Source organism: Leopardus geoffroyi, chromosome A2, assembly GCF_018350155.1.
Source record: "Leopardus geoffroyi isolate Oge1 chromosome A2, O.geoffroyi_Oge1_pat1.0, whole genome shotgun sequence".
NCBI classification, from domain to species: domain Eukaryota; kingdom Metazoa; phylum Chordata; class Mammalia; order Carnivora; family Felidae; genus Leopardus; species Leopardus geoffroyi.
In genome coordinates, this window is record NC_059331.1 from 49,118,251 (window position 1) to 49,144,916 (window position 26,666).

The 26,666-nt window shown below is 36.9% G+C and overlaps 1 protein-coding gene across 7 annotated transcripts in view; it reads left to right on the forward strand.

The window, feature by feature from the left end:
* GRM7 (glutamate metabotropic receptor 7) overlaps nucleotides 1-26,666 on the forward strand; it is an 872,169-nt gene that overhangs the window by 431,056 nt on the left and 414,447 nt on the right. For all 7 annotated transcript variants that reach the window (XR_006716005.1, XR_006716006.1, XR_006716007.1 and 4 more), the window contains exons 3-4: nucleotides 14,008-14,149; nucleotides 22,285-22,439. Coding sequence is in view for 3 of the 7 variants with exons in the window: in XM_045493619.1 (XP_045349575.1) it covers nucleotides 14,008-14,149; nucleotides 22,285-22,439 (297 nt within the window). In the remaining 4 variants the exon portion in view is untranslated. The remainder of the gene's footprint in view (nucleotides 1-14,007; nucleotides 14,150-22,284; nucleotides 22,440-26,666) is intronic.

Sequence of the window (26,666 nt, forward strand, 5' to 3'; positions counted from 1 at the left end):
GTTCTCTATCCCATTGCTCGATGTGTCTGTTTTTGTGCCAGTACCATACTCTCTTGATGATTATAGCTTTGTAGTAGAGACTAAAGTCCAGGATTGTGATGCCTCCCGCTTTGGTTTTCTTTTTCAACATTACTTTGGCTACTTGGGGTCTTTTGTGGTTCCATATAAATTTTAGGATTATTTGTTATGGATTTGAGAAGAATGGTGGGTGCTTTTGATTGGGACTGAATTGAATGTGTAGATTGTTTTTGGTAGTATCAACATTTTAACAATGTTTGTTCTTCCAATCCATGAGCATGGAATGTTTTTCCATTTCTTTGTGTCTTCTTCAATTTCTTTCATAAGTTTTCTATAGTTTTCAGCATATAGATATTTTACATCTATGGTTAAGTTTATTATTAGGTGTTTTATGGTTCTCGGTGCATTTGTAAATGGGATAGATTTCTTGATTTCTCTTTCTGTTGCTTCATTATTGGTGTGTAGAAATGCAACCGATTTATGTACATTGATTTTGTATTCTGCAACTTTGCTGAATTCATGAATCAGTTCTACCAGCTTTTTTGTGGAGTCTTTCAGGTTTTCCATGTAGAGTATCATGTCATCAGCTAAAAGTGACAGTTTGACCTCTTCTTTGCCAATTTGGAAGCCTTTTATTTCATTTTGTTGTCTGACTGCTGATGCTAGAACTTCCAACACTATGTTTAGCAGCAGTGGTGAGAGTGGACATCTCTCTCACATTCCTGATCTCAGGGGGAAAGCTCTCAGTTTTTCTTCATTGAGGATGATATTAGCTGTGGGCTTTTCATATAGGGCTTTTATGATGTTAAGGTATGTTCCTTCTATGCCAACTTTCTTTAGGTTTTTGTTGTTGTTGTTGCTGTTATTGTTGTTGTTGTTGTTGTTGTTAAATGCTTTTTCTGTATCTATGGACAGGATCATTATGGTTCTTACCCTTTCTTCTATTAATGTGATGTATCACATTGATTGATTTGTGAATATTGAACCAGTCCTGCAGCCCAGGAATGAATCCCACTTGATCATGGTGAATAATTCTTTTAATATACTGGTGAATTCTATTTGCTAGTATATTGTTGAGAATTTTTGCATCCATGTTCATCAGGGATATTGGCCTGTAATTCTCCTCTTTAGTGGGATCTCTGTATGGTTTGGGAATCAAGGTAATGCTGGCTTCATAAAATGAGTCGGGAAGATTTCCTTCTGTTTCTATTTTTTTGGAATAGCTTGAGAAGGATAGGTATTAACTATGCTTTAAATGTCTGGTTGAATTCCCCTGGGAAACCATCTGACCCAGGACTCTTATTTTTTGGGAGATTTTTGATAACTGATTCAATTTCTTCCAGGGTCTGGTTCTTCCAGGTTGTCCAGTTTGTCGGCATACAATTTTTCATGGTTTTTTCTAATAATTGTTTATATATCCCTGTTGTTGGTTGTAATCTCTCCTCTTTCATTCATGATTTTTATTTCTTTGGGTTCTCTCTGTTTTCTTTTTGAGAAGTCTGGCTAGGGTTTTCATCAATTTTGTTTATTTTTTTCAAAAACCAGCTGTTAGATTCATTGATTTGTTCTACTGTTGGTTTTTTTTCGATTCTATATTTTTTATTTCTACTCTAATCTTGATTATTTCTCTTCTTCTGATGCCTTTAGAGTTTCTTTGTTGTTCCATATATATATATATATATATATATATATATATATATATGAATTGACCAAGAATAAAATCATAAAATGCAAAACCACTGGACTGATATCTGATGGTGCCTTGGAACCGGTGGTTGTGCTGGTCTGGAGGAGGGGCTGTCTGGTTCAGTCAGTGCCAATCTTGCTCTGGTAAATGTGCAGTTACCAGATGCAGAAGGGCATGGTTTGGTGTAGGCAGGCCCGCCTCCCATTGTCCCTTCCCTGAAGCCCCACCTTATTGGTGATAGGGAGAAAAATGGTTACATCCTAGTCTTTCCCCACCAGATCAGGTGTCCCAAACCACTTTGTTCAGGCAGTCCTCACGGTGTCATGCAGGTGCAAGTGGGCCAGTTCGTTCCACTGTACAGTCTCTTGTGCCTCCCAGGCGCTTGGCTGGGATTCAAACCTTGATGACTTAAAGGGTCCTACTCTGTGCACACAGGTTCCAGGATAGTGCCACTCCACCCACCCAGCCAACAAAGGGCCTCTGGCTGACAGGTGCCTTCAAAGTCTTTTGTCCTTGGAGGCTATATTTCTTCATCCCACAGCACTCAAGGGAGAGGATTGCTCTCTCCGCTTGAGCCTCTAAGCTGGCTACAGAGCCCAGAGCTGGCTCCCTCCTCCCCAGACATGCGAACAGGGCAGCAGGCCCCAGTCTGGAGAAAGCCCGGCAATCCTAGAATGAGATGGAAATTGGTTCTTTCTCCATTTTTTCCATTCCCCGATCTGTGGTTTTTCTTTTGTCCTACACTTCCGTAGCCTCTCTTTCACTTCCTTTTGTCTCTCTGCAGAAGGGGATCCCTCTCCTCCAAGTCTGCGCTTCCCATTTTATCTCTCCCATTTTTTAGTCATGCACCTATGGCCCACCAAGTTGTCCCTGTGGGCCCCTAGAGATGTTTTTGTCACTATGTAGCCCAGATTCTTGCAATTCTAAGTCTTCTAGCCTCAATACTTGCTAAGTTTGAGAGACAAGGAAACTTCAGGTCCCCCTACTTCTCCAGCATGTTGACTCCTCTCTCTCCACCATTTTCACCATCTTTACAACAGGAGGGTTGTGCGAAGTGTTATTTCAGCTCTTAGGTTCTAAGATCAAGTCAGCTAGAATATACATGGTTCTGCTCAAGATTGCTTCAAGCTTCAATGTCTTCCAAAATATGATGCAAATTCTTCTCAGGAAAAATGACACCACTGAAATTCCTAAACATGTTTAACTGAGACTTGCAGTCTGACATTTCTAGGCCAAGAGATGTGATGGAGTAACCTTGTATGAGTATGTACAACAGTGCATGAGCTCTGCTCTTTCCTCATTGGCAGGGTATAAGCAGAACATTTCTTGCCCAAACCTCTAGTTTCTTGTTACAAAGTCTTCCATACAAGCCCAGCCCCATCTGTCTAACTACTGCATTTTATTATATTTTGCTGCAGGTAAGCTTATCTCTCCGTGCTCCCCAAAATGTTATTTATATTCTGGTATCTGAGCATTTTCTTGGCATGTTAATCTGTCGTTGCTTCCTGCCTTCCTCCTTTCCTTCCTCTCCCTTCTCAATCCAGAAAAGGACAAGGATATGTCAAAGATTAAATAGAAACAAATAGAGAGTTGATGGCTAAGAAAAACAAGAACCGTTAAGTCCTAACTCCCAGGCTTCCAACAAATATGCCTCCATCACCAAAATCCTTGCTCCCCCCTCCTCCAATCCTAGGTACTGTTTCTAATTTCCATGTTACTCCTTACTCTTTCGCTTTGTCTGCCTCTCCTACCCAACTGTCTTGTCCACAAATACATGGAGGTGCCAATCAGTCCCTTTTCCCCAGCTTCTCTATGCAGTGGTGATCCCTGGTATCTCTTCTACTTTTTATGCTTCCTTGAAATTCTACCCCTTCTTTATAGGTGTAGAACTTTTGGATGGCAAGGATAAAATAGGAATATGTTCAATTGCAAATAACATAAAATTGACTGTTGGTAATTTAAATTAAAAGGTGGTTTGTTTTCTCCCATATCAGGAAGTCCATAAGTAAGTGGTTACTGACATTTCTTCTGCTCAGTGGTACATGACTTCAGGAACTCTGGTTCTGTCTTTCTGTTTTCCCCTTTTTAGTGTGTTGGTTTTCATCATTTTTCCTGTGTCCCAGTGATACCAAAAGGACAATAAAAACTCCAGACATAACATCCAGAATGCTGGAGGAAGGGCAAGGTCTCTCCCTCTCTCTCTTTTACCCTCTCACTCCCTCCTGCCCTACAGCTCCCCCCCCCCAGTTTTAGTTTTCCAGAACTGTCCCCAGAAAATTTATGTCTGTTTGATGACTAACAGGGTCATTCCTACTTGTAAAAGATGCTGGAGATTTGAAAACAGAAATGGCCCCTTTGGTGGTGATCAATGATGGGTTGTTGCTTGGGAATGGAGGGCTCACTTCCCTTAGCACCAGGTATCTATCTGCAAATAAAAAAAAGGGGTAATGGAGAGTTGGACAATTTTATCCAATATGACCTTTCCAGTTTGATCTCTCTCTTCTCTTCATTATGTATTTTTCCACTGACGCCCTCCACAGATGTGCTATAACCCATCTAAGACTAAAGTTCTTTCATAAAGTCTTTGGTGATTTATCTAACAAGATGTATTATGTCTACCCTTTTTAAATTTTTTTTTGCTTATACAACATTTATCCTACTCTTCTCTCAATTGTGAAGTATATGAGAACAAGAGTGTTGTGTTATCACTTAGCATGAAGAATAAGAAGACAAAAATCCTATATTTCCCTGCCATTAAATTTATGATCTGGGGGTGGGTTACTTAACTTGAGAATGCCTCTGTTTCTTCCTGTCCAAATGAGGATGTTAGCACACCTGCCTTATCAGGCTGTATGACAATGGACTGTGTCAATGACATAAAGCACTTAGAATGGTATCTGACACATAGACAGATCTCAGAAATTGGCAATCCTTCTACTACAGTTAAACCCTCTGGACCTCAGTTTCCCCATTCAGAATGGGGAATTAGATAAGGTTATTTCTCAGGCTCCTTCTGCTTTCATATAATATTTCTTTAACAAATCCTAGAGAGACTTTCACATAAGAGTCTCAATATTTACAAAATTGAATCGACATATCTAAATAATAGAGCAGATCATCAGTACAACTGTACAATGTATAACCTCTGATAAGATAGAGCTACAAACTTTAAAAGGTTTCCTATTGCTTCTGCTTATTATATGAAAAACTATCCATTCTCATTAAGAGAGAAAAGTATTTTTAATGGAAACAGTTTGTGGTGTAACTCCTGAGGTTCTTCTTGCTGTTACAGGTTGCTAGCTACCATGGGCAGACAGAAAACTGATCAGTTTTTAGCTTCAAATTGAGAAGCTGATTGATTTCTGAGACTCTGAAATTCTTTCTATTACCTCAGTGGCTTGTATCTCCCTCCTCCAGCCACTGCCAGTGGGCTTTCTTAATCAAAACTGACATGTCATGAATGGCGTTATCCTATCTGTGTTATGCCCCTTCTTTTGCAACATTTATTATTATACTGCTCAATTTTTCCTTTATGTTTACTCCCCACAGAAGTGAAAATTAATTTGGCAGTTGCAATGACAACCTGCACCATGAAACTCCATTTAGCTTTCATATGCATGTGTAATGCCCCTCAAAAGTGAGATTCTTAAGGTTTTGATAGGTTGCTCATATACCTTGGTGACCAAATAACAGCAGAAATGCAACAGCAGGCAAGTTGAATCCACTGTGAAGAAGGTCTAAGCTGAAACAGAAACCAGAGAGAGAACTTTAGCGTTGAATAGGGCAGCAGTTTAGGATGGAAATATGGATATTTGTCAGAGGAGAATGTAGTGTACTGAGTGTTCCACCATTATTGAGAAATAAGCTAACTGATACCAGGACATCTCGAGTGTGTGTGGGCATGTATGTGCTTGTATGTAGACCATTCCATTCCTTGCTGGAATAGAACTAAGCCTTCTTGCATTACTTTCCACAGTGACACATTTCTAGCATAATACACTTTGGACTGAATACTTGAGGTGAAGTCATCTATGTACAAGACGCATAGATTTTTCAACCTACTACATTCCCTTATGGAGGTGAGGCAAATGAACTGTCTTTTAAAGAGGTACCACTCAAGCCTTCCAAGAGCAGAAGATCAAAACAGCTTGTTTATTTCTCATCCTTTGTTTTCCAATCTTCTTTCTTTTTTAAGATTTTAGTTTTATGAGCATGTTCATTCCCATTAACATGTTAATAGCCAATTTCACTCTTCTGTTGTGTTGTTTGATTTTGCACACCTGTGAGCAGTTCTCTTTGAGAGGGGGCGACCATCTCATTTTTGTAATCACAAAACTCCATGCATGGATTCCTCCAGTGTGCACTGGGTGAGCCCTAAATCCGTGAGTGCAGACCGCCCCTCCACTAATCACATCGCCAAATGGAGTTTGCTCTAATTTGCTTAATCACTCAGCTGTAATTGAATCCTGATGGGAAGCTGGGTTTCCATCCAGAATTATTCCCCTTCTCCTGCCGAGAAGGTGGTAAAGTAGCCATTTCTTCTCCCCAGCAGCCCCAGGACAGTTTGCATGTGGTTTCATTTCTCCCTACTCCGTGATGTTTTCCAGAGTTGGAGGAATTACGGCATGGAGATTGTGGTCCCCATTCTCAGGGATATTTCTCCTGTTGTTCTCTCTCTCTGCATCGTTGTAAACCTTATAACCATGTAGAATGATCCATCTCTTCCTTCCTTCTCCGTATCTCACCCTCCTAAGAGCTCTCTACAAAAAGTTTGACTAAAATATGTATGCAAATATGGTAATTCCACCTGAGCTGGGTACAGTCAGTTTGGAGAGCCCAAGTGAATACTTCTGAAAATATGCTCCCATAGCTACTGCATATGTATCAGTTAGAGCAATGGTCTCCAAGTGTGGTCCTTAGACCAGCAACACAGAATCCCTTGGGAAGTTGTTAGAAATTCAAGTTCACAAGCTTTACTAATCCCACTGAGCGAGATTCTCTTGAGGTGGGGCCAGAAATGAGTATTTTATCAAGTCCTCCCAGTGAACTAATACCTAAGGATTATTGTTAGAAATTCAGATTCCTGGGCCTGCTTTACTGCTGACTAAATAAGCATTCATTGGAGGTAAGATCTGGGCTAGGTAGATTACCTAAGTAGATGATAGGTAGGTAGATAGAAGTATACATATATATGCATACACAAATGTAAACTTTTAAAAATTATTCTAGATTTACAGAGGAGTTACAAAGATGGAATTCCCACATACCCTTCTCCAGGTTACCCCAAATGTTAATATCTTAAACAGCCAGTATGCATTTATCAAAACTGAAAAATTAACAATGGAAAAATACTACTTCAATACAGATTTTATTCAGATTCCACTAGTTTTTACATGAGTGTCCTTCTGTTCCAGGATCCAATCCGGTTTTCAGTTTCTCAGTCTGACTTCTTGACCTTTACAGTTTCAAAGAGCCCACGTCAGGTATTTTGTAGAATGTCCTTCACTTTGGATTTTTATAATATTTTCTCATGACTAGATGAAGGTTATGGATTTAGGGGAAGAATGAAACACAAATGGGGTGCCCTTAACATCACATCCTATCAGAGGGCACATGAAATCTACATGACTTATCAGTAATGATGTTCACTTAGTGATCCAGTTAAAGCAGTGTCTGCCAGGTTTCTCCACTCCTAAGTTACGCTTTCTCCTTTTATATATTCTTTAGAAGCAAGTCACTAAGTACAGCCTTAACTCAAAGGAATAGTGTCAAAGAAGTTATAGGCATGTGTTCAGACCACTAGAGTAATTAGTAAATATTTTGAGGGAAATACTTTTAAGCTGTATAAATGTTCAGTGTCTCCTTATAGTTTCCCACACTAACTTTAGCATCTATCAATGACTCTGATGTGCAACAATTATTACTATAATGTTCTAATGGTGATATTCCATTTCTCTCATTCCTTCTACATTTATTACTTGGAATTGTTCTGTACAGAAAATTCATTCCTTCTTTCTTATTTACTTATTTAGTCTTTTTTTATTTCAGTATTGGTTTGTAAGTGTATATTGTAGTCTTTGGATAATTATTTAATACCATTGTTCCTTATTTTGTTAATATTGTTCGAGCTTTGATCACTGGGCACATTTTTATGTCGCTTTTGTGTCCTGTTGACGTAACCCCATATTTTTTTTTTGCCTTTGTGTATTTCTTAATTCCTGACTACAGCCTCATTTTGTATGTGCCCTGCCCCAGCCTTGGAATCAGCCATCTCTTCAAAGAGTTCTGTTTCTTTTTTCTGAAAGATGATATTTCCAAACCAACACCTGTGTAGTAAGAGGGCTGTTTGCTCTGGTATGTCATTGCTTCGAGGCTTTCTCAGTGGATGGTGCTAGGATACAGATGTATGTATACTAACCCATGTATACAAGCATATCTCTCCCTCTCTAAAACATGAGTTTATGCTGATATTTCTGACCCTTTCTGGCATCACATGGTTCATTCTAGCCTGCCTTTTCTGCTTATGCATAAATTCTTCAACAGTGTAAAACCTATCTGCCATTATCTATAATTAATTTACTGTTTTGTTCAACCCAACTCAAATATGGACAACAGTTCCAGAATTGCTAACTCATATCCCTGTGAAAACTACACAAATCAGAGTACCATTTTATATTCAGTTCTTTTACTCTCTAGCGTTAGACTTTCCAGTCAAAGTGCAGTTTTTAAAAGTTGTTTATTTAGATCAACTTATTTTCTACACACCTCCATCAGTAAAATTGCCTCAGATATTAGTAATGCCATTAGATTAATTTGTCACAGTTGCATTCCATTCTAGGATCCCCTGATAAAACCTGATCTTTTAAATTTTACATTATTGTGGTGTGTTGCTCTTAGGGTTTTGACAAGTGTGTGGAATCATGTGTCTCCTACCACAGTACCATCAGAACATTTCCATTACCCCCAAATTGCCTTGTGGGCTCCCTTTGTACTCAACACCTCCTCTCAACCCTTGGCATCCATGGATCTGTTTTCCACCCCTACAGTTTTGCTTTCTCTGGAATGCAATATGAACAGAATTATACAATATGTAGTCTTTTCAGTTTGGCTTCTTTGACTTAGAAAAATGCTTTTAAAATTTATTCATGCTCATCCACGAATCAGCAGTTCCTTTTTGTTACTGAGCAGGATTCAGTTGTATGGATGTACCAGTTTGTTGATCTATTCACCAGTTGACAGATGTCTTAGTTGTTTCTAGTTTTAGTGATTACGAATATAGTTGCTGTAAACATTTGTGTGCACATTTGTGTGAGCACAAGCTTTTAATTCATCTGGATAAATCCCTAGGATTGGAACTGACTGCTGCTTGATAGGTTACCTCTACATTTAACATTTTGTGATGTCAAACTGGTTTCCAAAGTGGCTGTACCATTGTATATTCATGCCAACAATGAGCAGACATTCCTATGCTTTGCATCTTCTCCAGAATTTGATATTGCTGGATTTTTTGAAAACTGTTTTAATAGGTATTGTAGCATTATATCATTGTGGTTTTAATTAGCATTTCCCTAATGACTGATCTTTTCCTGTGATTATTTACCATCTATTTTGTGTGTGTGTGTCTATGCAGATTTTATGCCCATTTTGAGTTTTCTTTTTTTATTGCTGAGTTTCAGTACTTTATGTATTGTAGATATAAATCCTTTGTAAGATATATGATTATCTCCCAGTCTCCAGCTTGAGCTGTCATTTTCTTAATACTGTCTTTCATAGAACAAAAGTTTTAAGGTTGCATGAAATTTGATTTATGAATTTTGTTCTTTACAGTTTGGGGTTTTACTGTCATACCCGAAAACTCTTTGCAAAACCTAAGGTCATTACAGATTTCCCTTTGTCTCAGTCTGAAAGTTTTTTTAGTTTCATATTTTAGACTTAGGTCTATCATCCATTTGAAGTTAATTTTTAAAGTTTATTTATTTACTTATTTCGAGATAGAAAGTGCACACACCAGTGAGCAGGGGAGGGGCAGAGAGAGGGAGGAAGAGAGAAAATCCCAAGAAGACTCTGTGCTGTAAGCGCAGAGCCCAACATAGGGCCAGAACTCATGAAACTGTGAGATCATGACCTGAGCCAAAATCAAGAGTTGGATGCTTAATCAACTGAGCCATCCAGGTGCCCCTAAAGTTAATTTTTATATGAAGTACGAAGTATATGTCGAGTAATTATTTCTGTGCATGAATATCTTTTTATTTCAGCATCATTTGTTTAAAAGAGTACCTTTCTCCACTGATTGCCTTCACATCTTTGCCAACAATCACTTGACTGTATTTGTATTGATCTGTTTCTGGACCTCTTTTCTGTTCCACTGATCTAAGTGTCTGTTCTTTTTCCAACCCCTCACCATCTTGATTACTGTAGCTTGGGATTGATAGTAAATCTTGAATTTGGAAAGTTCACCAGTTTTGTTCCTCTTTTTCAGTTGTTTTGACTATTCTAGTTCCTTTGACTTTCTGCATAACTGTTAGAATTCGCTATTGATATATACAGTGAAACCTTGGATTGAGAGTAACTTGTTCTACAAGTGTTCTGCAAGACAAGCACACATTTCTAATAAATTTTAACTTGATAAATGGGCGATGTCTTGCAATATGAGTAGCATGTGATGCCAAATGTCACATGATCACAACTGAGCCACTGGTTCTTGAAATTCGCTTTGATATACAAGTGCTTTGGACTAAAAGCATGCTTCAGGAATGAATTATGCTCACAAACCAAGGTTTTACTGTATTTTAAAAGGTTGCTGAGATTTTGAATAAAATTGCAATGAATCTATAGATAACATTGGGGAGAGTTTTTTTTTTTTTTTAATTCTTTCAGCCATGTTTCATAATTTTCAGAATATAGCTCCTGTACATATTTTTTTTAGATTTATACATAAGCACCACGCTTTTTATTATATTGTTAATGACATTATTTTAGTTTAAAATTATAATTGTTCATTGCTGATCTGTAGATATATGACCTTTGTATTTTGAATTTCTGTCCCACAACTTAGCTTAACTCACCTTTTAGTTCTAGAAGATTCTACCTAGACAGTTATGTCATCTGCAAATAGAGACAATTTTAGTTTTTCATTTGCAAACTGTATGCCTTTTGTTTCTTTTCTTTTTTCCCCACTTATTTCTCTGACAAGGACATCCAGTTCAATGTTGAATAAGAGTGTTAAGAGAAGAAAAAGTTGCCTTGTAATTTCTTACTATTAAGCATGATGCTTGTTGTAGGCCTTTAGTAGATGCCTGTTATTAGTCTTAGGAAGTTCTCATCTGATCCTAGTTTTATCATGAATATATATTGAATTTTGTTTGGTGCTTTTTCCACATATATGAAGGTGATCATATATGGTTTATCTTATTTAATCTGATCATATATAAATTATAATACTTGATTTTCAAATAATGAATCAGCATTGCAATCCTTGGATGAAATCCACTTGTTTATGATATATTACTATTTTTTATAAATTGCTGGATTTATTTGTTTAGTAGTTTTTTTAGAAGTTTTGCAAGTATGTTCATGAATGGTATTAGTCTTTTTAAAAATGATATCTTCATCTGGTTTGGGTATTAGGATAATACTGACCTTATGAAATGAGTTATTTTCTCTCCTCTTCTCTTTTCAGTAAAAGAGTGTATAGATCCTGTTTTATTTCTTCCTTAACTGTTTGGTAGACTTTATCAATGAAACTATGTGAGGCGGGATCTTTCTTTTTTGGAAGTTTGTGTGTGTGTGTGTGTATGAATTTGGTATCTCTAATATATTTAGAACTATTCAGATTATATATCCCACATTCAGTTTTGATAGTTTGTGTCTTTCAAGGAAGTCATCCATTTCATTTAATTTGATAAGTGTATTGGCAAAAGTATATTGTTTATAATATTCCCTTACTACCTTTTGCTACCTGTGGGATCAATCAGTAAGGTTAGCCCCTCTTTTATTCCTGATATGAATAATTTTTGACTTATTTCTTTTGGTCAGCTTTGACTAGAGATTTACCAATTTTATGAATGTTCCCAAATAAGCAGATTTTTTTTTTGTTTTTTAAATTTTTCTCTTATTTTTTTCTGATTTCAGTTTAATTGATTTTGCTCTTTTATTATGTCTTTCTGCTTTTTTGGGGGGACAGTTATTTAGCCATTTCCCACCTTATTCCTTAAAAAGAGGCTTCAGTTGCTATTTTCAATATTTTCTCTTTTCTCACATAAGCATTTGATGATTACAAATTTTCTCCTAAATACCACTTTAGTTGAAATCTATACATTTTGATATGTTCCACTTTTATTTTCATTTAGTTTTAAATATTTTAAAATGTCACTTGACATTTCCTCTTTGACCCATGGGTTATTTAGAAGTGTGTTGTTTAATTTCCAAGTGTTATTGATTTCTAGTTTAATTGTTAGGTCTGATAACATTGTATGATTTCTATGCTTTTAAATTTGTTTTGTTCTTGTTGTTTTTTAATGGACCAGAATATACTCTAGCTTAACAAATGTTCCACTTACACTTGAAAAGAATGTGTACTGTTCTGTTGTCCTCTCGATTGTTCTATAAATGTCAATTAGGTCAAGTTGGTTGATGGTGTTGTTGAAAGTCTACATTTTGAAAACGGACTATCGGTGATCTTGTGCACACTGAAAATTAAGAGCCACTTATAGAGAACTAACACTGATTAGGATGAAAGTGTAATGGAGGTTCAGTTTTGGATGAGGTTTCATATTTGTTATGTTTGTGGAAGCCTAGTATCATCCACTCAGTTGTCCACGCTCAGGATGTAAGCTTAATAATAGATATCTCCCAACCACATTAAAAGAACAAGTTTTTCCTCTTCACCTCTAGGTCTTCTGCCCATTGGATGGCCTTTGATGCCTTTCCTACAAATATTCTCTCTACCCCTTTCACCTATACCAGCCTTTCTTTCTTTTTCTTTTTTTAAAGTTTATTTATTTATTTTTGTGAGATACAGAGACAGCATGAGTGCAGGAGAGACAGGAGAGACAAAGAGAGAGAGGGGGCTCTGTGCTGCCAGTGTGAGCCCAATGCAGGGGTCAAACTCATGAAACCATGAGATTGTACCTGACCTAAGACCAAGAGTCAAACACTTAACTAACTGAGCCACCCAGGTGCCCCATATGCCAAGCTTTCTTTCTCTTTCTTTTTTTTTTTTTAATTTTTTCAATGTTTGTTTATGTATTTTGAAAGAGAGAGAGAGAGATAGAGCATGAGCAGGGGAGGCACAGAGAGAGAGGAAGACACAGAATCTGAAGCAGGTTCCAGGATCTGAGCTGTCAGCACAGAGCCCGAGGTGGGGCTTGAACTCATGAACTGTGAGACCATGACCTGAGCCAAAGTCAGCCGCTTTACTGACTGAGCTACCCAGGCACCCCTATACCAGCCTTTCTTAAAGTGTGTTTTATAAAGTACTATATCGAGGAGCTACTACTAACCAAGAGGTGGGGTCATGAGGAGTACATCAATTGCTTAGTAAACTGCTGCATATTTCCATCTTGAAATTCATGACAATTAATATCATAACAGCTCTGAGAAATCTGAATAAACACATCTATTTTTTAATTTAATACCCTTTCTTTCTAACAAAAAATACATAATACCAACTACCTTATAAAGTTTTTAAGATGGGATAACATATATAAAAACACATATTTGAGGGTTGAGTACATATTATCTGGTCAATAAATGTTTGTTACTGTGATTTATAGTAGTTGGTGTTTTTGATGGTGCTGTTTTATTTTTAGACTTATTCCATTGGCTGACCTTTAAAAGTTGGGATAGATATGAAGGTGAAAGAAAAAAAAAAAAAACATGGGAATGCAAACACCAGGAAAGTCACAAAAATTGACCTGAGTTTTAACCTTTTCAGTACATTTTTATTGTAGTTTATTGATTTTAGTTTTCTTGTAGTGTATCACATTCATTTTAAAGACCTTCCTCCACCCATTTTGTCAACCTAAATCTGTCTCCCCAGGATCAGTATCAATGGTGTTCCTGGGCATTCTTAAGTGCAGTACTAAGAAAATCAGGCTGTGCAATATCATGGAGGATGCATCTATTATGAACAACAGCTCAGGTCTTCACATAATACCTGCAGCCATCCTCATTCAGCAGCATCACCAAGAAAATGCTATGTACTCAGAAATCAAAATTCCCTCCTCCTCAGCTACTTACCCTGGTTCCTTTGGTATCTCTGAGGGAACTTTATTGACACTCTGCTTTCTTTTCTTAAACAGGTGGGCTCTGCATTGCACAGTCTGTGAGAATCCCCCAAGAGCGCAAAGACAGAACCATTGACTTTGATAGAATTATCAAACAGCTCCTGGACACCCCCAACTCCAGGGCCGTCGTGATTTTTGCCAACGATGAGGATATAAAGTAAGGATGACTGGTGTAATTCATTAATATGCATGCTGCAACTTTTGGAGACAGAAGGATCAGGATACTGGCAGAGAAAGGGGAAAAGATAGCACAGAAGCAAATCTATAATTACATAGTGGGAAAGTCTGTACGTGCTCTCTCCCCTACACACGTAGTGGTAGCCAACCACGGAAGCAGCAGTGTGTTCCTGTCATGTCTTCCCCTCTGTTAGCAAAATAAATGTATTCAATTACTTGTAAAAAGAGAAAACCACTGGACCTTTCAGAGGTTGTTTTATTAAAAATATACCCAAATGTAACAGACTTTTATCCGAAGAATGGTTCCTCTTAATGTAAAAGAGAAAACGTCTTATAATTCTGGCAATATTACTACCGCTTTAGACTCAATATGTTCCAAACCAAGCTTGTCCACCTCCACATCTCCAGTCCACTTCTTCCCCTTCTTATCTTGATTCTTCTTGGAGTAAAAAATCTGATTGGAATCATGACTTGTTTTCCTCATTCCTGCATTCTTGGCCAAGCTATGTAGAGCTAACCTTTGTTTCTAGAATATAATGTGTCCGGAATATGTTTCTTTCTTTTTTTTTTTTTTATTATCTTCAATTTCTTTTTTTTTTTAATATGAACTTTATTGTCAGATTGGTTTCCGTACAACACCCAGTGCTCATCCCAACAGGTGCCCTCCTCAATGCGTGGGGGCACTTGTACCCCAGTGTTTATAGCAGCCAATAATAGCCAAATAGCTTTCAACAATAGCCAAATTATGGAAAGAGCCTAAATGTCCATCAAATGATGAATGGATAAAGAAATTGTGGTTTATATACACAATGGAATACTATTTGGCAATGAGAAAGAATGAAATACGGCCTTTTGTAGCAACGTGGATGGAATTGGAGAGTGTTACGCTAAGGAAATAAGTCACACAGAGAAAGACAGATACCACATGTTTTCACTCTTATGTGGATCTGGAATATGTTTCTAAGACACAAATGTGCCTTGATTTCTTCTCTGACCAGTACCACCTTGGTCCAGAATATTTATTTATTTAGAATAAATAGTAATTACACTTGCTTAAAAATATTTTAAAAATCTAGGTTTATAAAAAAGTTCCATTCATCCTGCCGCCTCCCCCCCAGCTAACAGGTTCTCTTTTTCAGCTGCAGTGGCTAGTGACCAGTTTCTTGTATACTCTTCTAGAGATAGTCTATATTTTTATATGACGGTGGCATACTATGTGTACATCTTGTTATATTCCCTGCTAGCTTTTCCTCACTATTTTATCATGGATGTCTATGAATATAAGTACCTGTCTATCCAGTCTTTCTAATAGCTGTGCAGAATTTCATCTTATACCCATACTATAATTTGTCTAAATGCTGCCTTATTGATTGACATTTGCAGACTTTTGTAATTATAAACAATGCTGCAATAAACTTCCTTTTCCACATCTGTGCATGCAAATATAAATATGCAAATACAGATTATTAATATATGCATTTTATGCAATAGATAGATATGTAATAACATAACACAAATATATAAATGCAGTTATATTATTTTATGTATTTATCTTATAAGTGTTTTTTTTAATATTTTATTTATTTTTGAGAGACAGAAAGAGAGAGAGACAGAGTACAAGTGGGGGAGGGGCAGAGAGAAAGACACAGAATCCATGAAGCAGGCTCCAGGCTCTGAGCTGTCAGCACAGAGCCTGACGTGGGGCTCAAACACATGAACCACGAGATCATGACCTGAGCCGAAGTTGGATGCTTAACCGACTGAGCCACTCAGGCACCCCTATCTTATAAATGTTTTCAACATAAGTGCCTAGAAAAGAAGTTTCCAGGACAAAGATGTATTCCAATATGAATGTTGTTTTCCAAAGAGATTGTGCTGGTGTATATCTCCACTGGTGTGAAAGAACTGGATAGAATTATTTAGTCTCTGTCTTAGAATTCAAAATACACCATTTAATTTGAAGGTGAGTATCTTTTATTCAGAGTGAGGTTTAAGGGCTCAACACATTACTGCATCCTGCTTGGATTACTGCACTGTCATCATTGTCAGCCTTCCGATTTTGTGCCTCTCCCTTCCACACACACCCTAAATGTTGTTTCTGAATCCATCTATCACTTTCCCAGTATTAAGCTCTGACCTAGGGTGGCAGGATTATTAAATGCCAAGCATAGTAAACCTGAAATTGAGATCCCTGAGGTATTTTGCAGCTAATGAGCACTGTGTCACCTTGGGAAGTCTCCCCACTGTCACTCACCCCCATCCTGCTTCCCAATTTCTGAGGCCTCAGTTCTCCCATCAATAAAATGAAAATCCTTTTAAGCTCTTTTTCTGTTTATCCAGACTCGTCCCACCTTTCTAGTCTTATTTCATTCCCTGCTCCTTCATGTTTTGTGTTTCCTCACTCCCTGGTCTTGGTGTGTTCCCTTCTACCTGACTAGAATTTTTTTTTTCCTTCCTCAGTTTCTCATTCCAGTGCCATCTCTAGTGTGGCTTTCTGAGGGAAGATGTCTCTGAATGATGCACCTTTCGCAAATTCTTCATAGTTTATGTCACTAATGTTATTTTGCATCGCTTGATCATTTGTTTAGTGTCCATCTTCTCCACTAGTCTGTAAGCACTGTAGAGGCAGAGGTGATACCTCTTTGGACTTCCTTCTGTACTTTAGTCCCTCACATGGTGTTTGGTAGATAGTAAATGCTCAAGAAATGGTACCAAATAAATGAATGAGTGAACTCACTATGCTAATGCACACTCTTTATTAATTTAAAGATAAGCTTCTCTATGTGAACTTCACAATGCTTTAAAATGTGGTCCTAATTAAACATTTAGACCTCATCCCCACTCATCCACTTCTATACCCAAAATCCAAGGCTCTGGTCCTCTAGCAGTTCTAATTGCTTCTCCCCATGGTGTTTTGTTTTTTTTTTTTTTGTTTTGTTTCTTTCTTTCTTCTTTCTTTCTTTCTTTCTTCTTTCTTTCTTTCTTTCTTTCTTTCTTCCTTTCTTTCTTTCTTTTTTTGATGGTGTTTTTTGTTTCTTTCCTTCTCTACCTGTTGAAATTGTCCATTTTTAAAGTCTGTCTCAAATATGCCCTTCTCCACGAAACTATTTCTGGCCATCCCTTAAATGTATTACTTCTCTTCTTACAAAATTCTAATATGTTGCTCCTAGGCCATTTTCTTCTACACTTTGTGTGGTAGTTACTTGAAAGATTTTGTTTTCATAATATTACTCTTTTGTTTTGTTTTTGGTTATTTCTCTCATCTCTATTGATCTCCTTCTTAATTGTCTCATAAATATTTTTCATACATTATTTTACACATTTTCAAAGTATTGATAAGGTGTGGCTTTGTGTTTATTTCTAAATACATGGTATATGTCATGCAAAAATTACTGCAAATAGCTTTGGTGACTAATTCATCATAATACTCTTGACTTGTAGATGATGTGTGATTTTAATTTGGGCTGTAAAAATGCATACAATCCACTCAATAATCATGCTCGTTCTTTTTGTTATGGAGTTTGTGTGCTGAATGTTATTGTATACTGTGATCCATAGCAGTGATAGCAGAAATAGTTCTTGAGCGCAGTAATAAAATTTAAGTGCATTTATGTTTCTTCTAAAACATGATCTCAAATATACTAATGTCTGAAGAGTACTGTTAACTCACAATATTATGTTATTTCTTTTTTCAGAAGATTTACACTGTAAATGGGAAATTTTGAGATTTCTTAGAACATTAACTTCAAATACTTTGTTAGAGAATAGCAGTGAGAAGATAGTAATATCTAGATTTTAAAGCTAAGACAAATGCTCAGTAAGTCAAGGCCACTGATAATTTGAATTTTAGACAATAGTGGATCCTTTTTCTGAAACACTTTTTTTTCTGATTATAAAAGTAATACATAACTATTGTACATCCAGTGAAAAACATGGTAAAGTTTTTTGTTGTTGTTGCTCTTTATTAAAAGGAATCTTTAAGTTTACTTTGCCCTGATCATCTAGAAAAGATTAAGGTTAGAGAAACTAATCACAAGCAATGATTTTAAATAATCTCTATAAAATGTGAAATCCCAATAATCAGAGATAGAATAAAATTCTAGTTTAATGTTTACCATCACTTGTTCCCAAACATACAGATTTTCCCCAAAAGAATTTCTCACTTTTTATCTTCCACTGTTTGTAATTCACATTTCACTTAACCATAAGTATTTTTAAATAGTTTACTCTTAGTTATCTTAATAAATAAGCTCACAGTTTTACATTTATATTAAAGTGAACATCTACTTTTTGCATTTTTTTAGTTTTGTCTTTTCTTCCTTGTTTTACTTGGCTTCTGCCCACCTTTGCATTTGCACTGTCTTCAATCTCAGCAACACCTTCTCAGTGGACTGTTAGGTTAACAATATGTTTTTAGCAGTATCCTTATTTTTCTGTGTTCTCAGATGACCCTGTACTTCTAACTATGTATATATATACATACACTGGCAAAGTTTAGCCAGCTTTTATTATATACGACTTGAATAACCTATTGCAGTTTTTATTCATTGATTTTTCTTTTTTAACAAGTGCTTGTGGAAAGCTAAGTACATTCACTTTTTTTTCTAACGAAGCATATTCTTAATTACTTTTTAATCCATCCTTTGGATGCACTCTTGTTTGTTTAGACAGTTCCCTATTGCTCTACCTTTAGGTTGTCTGCAGTAACGAACATACATTTTTGACAGCGTTTTTGACATTTCCTTTGCATAGATTAGTAGAAATAGTATCTCTAGGTCAAGAGTACAAATGATTGATTGTGTTTATTTTTATTAAAACGAAAAACACCTATAAAAATTAAAATATAAGTGAAACACTTTGATACAAACAGCAGTGTCCAGTCCCTTCAGACTCTCTGGTTAAGCTCTTTTTGAGCAGTTATTTTAATTCTTTCAGCTATTTCTTCCTGTCTTATCTGCATAATGTGCCAATAACACAATTTTGGAATTATTAAGTTTGAATATTATCTATTAATTCCTCTTATGTTAGGTAGAATTTGGCTCACTTGTACCCTCCCTATTCTCTCAACGTTATCCTATAAGGTTTTCATTTAACAGAAACGAGTATGTGCTTTATTATGATTATATAAATATTATATACCACAGCATCAGATCTTTTTTTCTATGATATGATTTTTTTGGGTAAAAGGTTTAGTTTTTCAGAGCATTCATATGATGATTTTTTACTTGCTTTTTCTTACTAATGTCCTACGTCTCACATCTGTTTCCATATATTCATGTGAAAGATAATCTATGAGTTCCATTTTTTTTTCCTGGACACTTACCTTCTCAAATATCCATCTTCCTGTTTTATTCTGGACCAATCTATATCATGGTAAGAAATTTTTCCCTGTCACTCATTTATGTTTATGGTTTCTTTCCTCATTTTGCTGTAGCATGCTCTTCAAAACTTTCTAGTAAAGGCTAAATTCAAGGAAAACATTTTGTGTTGCATGCCTAAAAAATGTTCTCATTCTCCATATTTACTCAGTAGTTGGAACAGTTAGGCATAGCTTCATGTTTGTTTATTTGTTTGTTTGTTTAAGTGTTTATTTTTAAGAGCATGCAAGCTGGGGAGAGGCAGAGACAGGGGGACAGAGGATCTGAAGCAGGCTCTGAAGTGGGCTCAGAGCTGACAGTCTTGACAGCAGTAAGCTCGATGTGGGGCTCAAACTCATGTACCCGAAGATCATGATCTGAGCTAAAGTTGGAATCTCAACTGTCCGAGCCATCCAGGTGGCTTCAGACTTATTTTTAATTACATGATACCTGGCACATAAATGATTTTCAGCCAATAGCTATGGTGGCTAATGAGTTGTAGGACTTGTAACTTGCAGGGAGTTTGAGGTTCTAATTTTGGATGGAAAAGTCTGTAAGTTCTAGAGGACATATATGCTAATTCTGTTAGTACTGGGATTCTTTGTGTGTTAAATATTAGAATTCCAGGTTATAAAATATTTTTTTTTTCTCAGAATTTGGAAGGCATTGCTCCACTATCCATCATCTTTTGTTTGCTTGGTTTTTGTTTGTTTGATTGTTTTTACTATTAAGGGGTTGGTGATATTCTGCTTCTTATTTTTCTCCCTGTGTCCTGATCTTCTTTGGAAGCTTTTAGGATATTTTAATTTTTTTCCCCAGAAATCTTAAATTGTGTGACATGCTTGATTTTTCCCCATTATTTTGCTGAGTGAATCTTTTAAATTTGGAAATTCATATTATCAATTTTTTGGTCTCTTCTTCATTAAAAATATATTGTTACAAAATTCACTCTGTTGTCTCTGTATATTTGTTCTGGACATTTTATTAGCTGAATATATGTGTCCCTAGATTCATTCTTTAAGACTCTTATATTTTCTGAAATGTGTTCTACCTTTTTGTTGTTATTTTGCTTTCTGGATAATTTTCTTCACTCTTTTTTTTTTCTCTTCTAACATATTTCATATTTTAATAACTAAGAGCTATTTCCCATTGTTTCTATTTTCTATGTTATCTCGTTCTTGATTACAGAAGATATGATAATTCTTATTTAAATATATTTGTTTTTGTTCTTTTCTATATGTTTCTCTGCCCCACTATACATCAGTTTCCTTTTTGTGTTAACTTATTTGGTTTCTAGTTTACATTGGAGATTTTCTGCAATTACGGGTGATTTCTGGAAGTTCCCATTTGAGAGAAAGACCAAAGAGTTCTTGATACATGGACAGTGCATATCACCTAAAAGGGCTCTCAGTGGTCTGGTCAGACATCCAAGTTGCCATTCCATTAAAGGGTCTCTCTATGGCAGTATATAGAATTATTCTTCTAGGGTGGTGCAGATTTTTTGAGAAAAGCTGTTTTCTCCCGGGGGAGACACTCTCTTAGTTTTCAGCATTCTGTAGGCAGAAGTGTAAATTTCCCAGAGAGTCTTACCATTTTAATACTTAGTGATAAATTTAACTTAAAATTAACAGGTTTAATTCAACATTTCTCATTCACAACTTTCTGGTATTTGGATGTTTACAATATCAGAACCTATTCCTTATAGTTTTAATAGAAAATTAGCATTCCATTTTCTGCCAAGAAGAAAAAGAATTTGGCCATGTACCTATGTGACAAAGTACCTCCAAGTCTTGAGAAACAAACAAATCATTTCTCTTGTGGTATGACCCACCAGAGGACTCTTAGTTGTAGCTTCCTCTGTTCTACAAATGCAATCACCTTATCCACCTCTTCTTTCTTCCAAAAATATATTATAATAACTGTACCATGATTGATTACTTTTAATTTTGTTTTTTTTTGCCTTGTTGCCCTTGAGATAGATAGATAGATAGATAGATATATTTTAAATGTTTATTTTTGAGAGAGATACAGAGACACAGCACAAGCAGGGGAGGGGCAGAGAGAGAGAGGGAGACACAGAATCCGAAACAGACTCAGTCTCTGAGCTTTCAGCACAGAGCCCGACACGGGGCTTGGACTCAGGAACGGCGAGACCATGACCTGAGCTGAGACACTTAACTGACTGAGCCACTCAAGTGCCCCATTTATATAGTATTTTTATTTATAAAACTGGGCTGTAAAATTTCAAGTATGGCATACTTGTTCATTTCAATGAATAATTTAAGACCCTTAATTTAGATTGACATGGTGCTTTCCAGAAATTATATAGACCACCAGCAGTGAATGCAAACTCTCATTTCTCCAGCCCCATGCCCAGATTCACAAAACAAAACAAATCTTTTGGTCAACATGAAAAGCAAGTGTGATATCTTACCCTATTTTACATTTCCCTCCTTTCTAATGTATATGAATATGTATCTCCAGCTTACGGGTTATTTATATTTCTCCTTTTGTCATTTGTCTTTTACTGTTTCTTGCCTATTTTCTTCAAGCTGTTATGATCATTTTTCTTAGTGGTTTATAAAATTTCTTTATATATGCAGGGATATAAATCCTTTGACATACTTCTTTTTTGCCATTGATTACTTACTTTTTGAGAACTGGTAGCTTGCTTTCCTTCTGCTTGATTCCTAATTGATATATATACGTTCAGCAGCTGTTCCTTATCATTAATATAACTTTTCCTGTTTTTTCACAGGCAGATCCTTGCAGCAGCCAAAAGAGCTGACCAAGTAGGCCATTTTCTTTGGGTGGGATCAGACAGCTGGGGTTCCAAAATAAACCCACTGCACCAGCATGAAGATATTGCAGAAGGAGCCATCACCATTCAGCCTAAGCGAGCAACAGTCGAAGGTATGGGTTTTAACCATTGTAAAATATGCTAAGAGACTGGTTTGTGCCACGCAGGATGGCTCAGTCAGGCGTCTCTTTGAGGATTTGGTATTTTTACATAATGTATGCAGTGTAATTTCAAACTTGTAGCCATGAAATGCACATTAGGCCATATATCTGGTGTGTTCTTTTTGTTGATAGTCCTCTTTTGAAGAGATCATGTGTTTTTATAATATCAAAATTCTCATCTTTTTTATTGTGGCACCAGAGCTTTCTGAGAGAAGAGCATCACCATTAATAAGTGAAATAATAACACAATCCAAGTGTACATAAGTGAACTGCATTTTTCTGAAAGAATATTTTCCCTTTGCAATGTATCCATTACTTCTACAGCAGAATAACTCTGGGGATTCTTTTCTTTGTTACTTCGTGGAGTGTCTTCCAGCCCCCAGGATCTCACTGCACACCACCTCTCTCAGGCACCAACATCACCTTGCCTTCATGGGTCTCTTTTGTTCTCACTCTCTTTCTCTTGCCTTCCTAAATCATTGCCTCTTTCTTTTCCTTTGCTTTCCTTGCTGCTACAAAGAGTCTTCAAGAGGAAGAAGGAGGAGAGGGTGTTTATTGGTATCCTTCTGATCTAACAGAAGTTGCTGATTACAATTTATGTTCTCCTTTAATTTGAAAAGAAAAGTTATTTTGAAAAGAAGATACCGTGAAGAGGGGCGCCTGGGTGGCGCAGTCGGTTAAGCGTCCGACTTCAGCCAGGTCACGATCTCGCGGTCCGTGAGTTCGAGCCCCGCGTCAGGCTGTGGGCTGATGGCTCAGAGCCTGGAGCCTGTTTCCGATTCTGTGTCTCCCTCTCTCTCTGCCCCTCCCCCGTTCATGCTCTGTCTCTCTCTGTCCCAAAAATAAATAAACGTTGAAAAAAAAATTTTTTAAAAAAGAAGATACCGTGAAGAAAAGGAACTCCTCCACTGGTATCCTGCTTTGTGTTTCTTTTCTGGTGGACCATGTCTCCAAAGATTCCCTAAAACATGCTTGCTTTGCATATTAAAAAAGCCTCTATCCTCTCACTCAAAAAAGGATCAAATATTTGCATTTCTTTCTATTCTGCCTCCACTCCAATATAATTAATTATTCTCCCCAGAAGCCTACATGGTCTATGGAGACCTTTTTAAACAAGCCAGGTTGTGGTTCAGTCACTGTTGCCTTTCTGTGTTATCTGGGGGAGATAAAGATCCCATGAGTCACCCATGTGTTCATTGGGAGGCTTTGAATTCATTTCATTCCCCAGTACGTGTCCTGAGAAGATTGCTTATCTTACAACACAGACCAATGCATTTGCAGATGGGTTGCAAAAATAAAAGATAACATTTTAACTATCTCCACTCCTTTTTACTAAAAATTTTGAGTATCCACCATATGTCTTGCTCTGTTCTGAGAGCTGAAAAACAAGATGAGGACAAAATCCTTACTTTCAAGGCATACAGAGCTGAGAGAAGGTGTCAAAAATAGCCATTGACTGGGTAACATGAGAAACACTGTAAATGCAATATGGAATCGATACCACAGGGTACAAAGGAGATACTGTGGAAGTTTCTCTGAGTGGTGGTGTTGCAGTTGGGGATACTCCTGAGAGGAGCTAAAGTCATGACTTGAAATGTATCAGGCAGGTGAGGAGAAGAACACCATCCACCCCCAACCCAGGGACAGAAACAGAAGAGTGAAGGAGCAGGGCATGCTGGGATAACAGTAAATAATTCATTCTACAGCACAACCCTGAAATCCTGAAATCCTTATGGTTCTTTAAAAACGTTCCCACTTACAGGGCATTGGGACAACTCTTTTCTCTCCTAGAGTTCCAGTCACTGCACTATTGGCCTAATTAACTCCTAATTCTGTCCTTTAGGACTTTGCTCAGACATTAATTTTCCTTGGAAGCTACATGTGACCATTCCACCTCAGCCAGGTTTGGGTTAGACACCCTTTCTGTTGCTTCTGTGGCATCCTTCATGACCCCTACCATTGTAGCATCTCTTTACTTGTCTCTGTCTAGAAACATATCTGTTATGTATGCCCTGCATTGTGCCCCCAGCACCAGTACCCCTTGGCCTGTATATGGCAGATACTCAAACAGATTTTTAAGTGTTTGGATGCTGAGATGGGTGGAGGAATCACAGACCACCTGACATCCTGCCATAAAATATGGCAGGGAAACGGGCCAGAGTTGGATTATGAAGGGTCTTGAAATTATGCTAAGGAAAGTGTTCTTTATTCTGAAAGTCTGGGCAGTGTCTGGAAAGTAGAATGTGATCAAAGGTGGTTAGAATGTTCACTCAGGTGATGTTATGGAGAAGTGAAGTGTAAGAGTCAGGTGAGAATGAAAGCAAGCAAGGAATGAGTGAGGTCCTTTCTTCCTTGGCTGTAGATGCCGCATGACATGGATGCCTATACTCCATGGTTACTAGCTCCAGTTTCATGATATTTAGAGAAATTATTAAGTATCTTGAAGTTTTTATAAATTCTTGAAAAAAAATTTCCTGCTGTGTATTTAGGGATACACAAAGTTATCTTTTTTGGGTGGGGAGAGGGGTGATATGCAAAGCTCTTAAATCAAACACAAAACAACATCCTAGATCTGAAAAAAACATATCTATATCTACATTTGTATCTATATCAATGTCTATATCTATATCTATGTCATTTATATCTATATCTCTCTTTTGGGGAGGGATTGTTCCAAACAATGAATTGAGAGAGAGATACTGTTAAAATTGGAACACGATAGGGCAGCAACTCTTTATACAAAACTCTCTGCTCCTAACCAGATAAAAATGAGGATTTTCTCTCTCTCTCTCTCTCTCTCTCTCTCTCTCTCTCTGGCTGGTGTGTGTGGCTTATGTCTAGCCATATTGTCTATGTGCATTGCTACAAAGAACAGACTAGATTTGCTCACTTAGGAGATGAGACATCAAGATTGTCGCTGTGCATTTATAGTGACACACTCCTAAAGAAGTGCAAAAAGAAATGCATTTGCTTGCACTAAGGTTTGTAAAGCAAGCTATGAAATATCCCAAATGAAACTAATAAAATGTAGAATATTCTGTATTAGCAAATAAGTTTTCCTCTCCTGTCTAATGTTTCTTTTTTCTTTTTGATAAATATCCCATATTGATTTCTACTCTCGTGGAACATCCTCCAAATATTTATAATACTCCTATATCCCTGTATCTTTGTGTTTTGTAATGTTGTATGTACAAACGCAAACAGGAAAAAGGCAATCAATAATCAACATGTTTCTTTTCTTTAGATTTATATTTTGAACATGTTCAGCAAAGATCTGAATTTTTGGCTGGTCTTTTCTCTATCTGCATGAATAATTAACAATAAATTGCTTTAGGCAAAATTGCTAGCAAGCACATGGCCTCTGTGAGAGTAGTGCTCATCTTCTTTTATCTTCTATCTGTATTTATTCTCCATTTATAGAAGAAAGGGCTTCTGTGTTTGCTAGCCAAGTGTGTTGTTCTTCCCCCTTTCAATTTGATGTTGATAGGAATTGTGCCCGGGAAAGGTCGGCCATGGCCCTGATCGCTGCCCAACACTCACAGGATATCTGGAGAACGTCTCCACAACTTGGCAGCTCTCCTCCAGCTCCTGAGCCAAAACACTTCTGTAATTTTCAGTGTCTCTGAATTGTCTGATGAGCCAAGGGATCTCTGGCATTTTCCTCTTTTCTGTTGCCCCATTAACTAGGATTTTCTGTCATCCTTTCCAGCCCCCAACAAGTCCTCAGAGCAAAAAATGTCCATGTTGCTTTCAACTCTTTGCCCTACAAAGTGCTCTGCTTCTCTGAGAATAGGCTGTCCAAGGCAACCTCTAATTATAGTCAACAGGGATTGTGGACCAGTATCTTTTCATCTCTGCTATAATCATTAACATTAGGGAGCTAGTGTAATGAAGGGTGGATTTTCAAAGCTAACTATAATGGCTCTGACTATTGGTGATGTTTTCAAATGTGTCTGTGGAACAGCTTGGTTCCTGAATTAAATCTGCAATCTATGTAGGAGAGACAAAAAATGCTCTGGACCTGGCATAAAAAGTTGGTTATTTCATGCTTTTTTAATTCAAGACTGAAATGAATTCTTTATTTTTCCTAAAACTGGAGATCAAAACTATGAAGAGCTAAACTAAAATATTTCTGGCTCCAATTTAGATGTGTCCTACTTTAGCCTTCCTTGATTACCT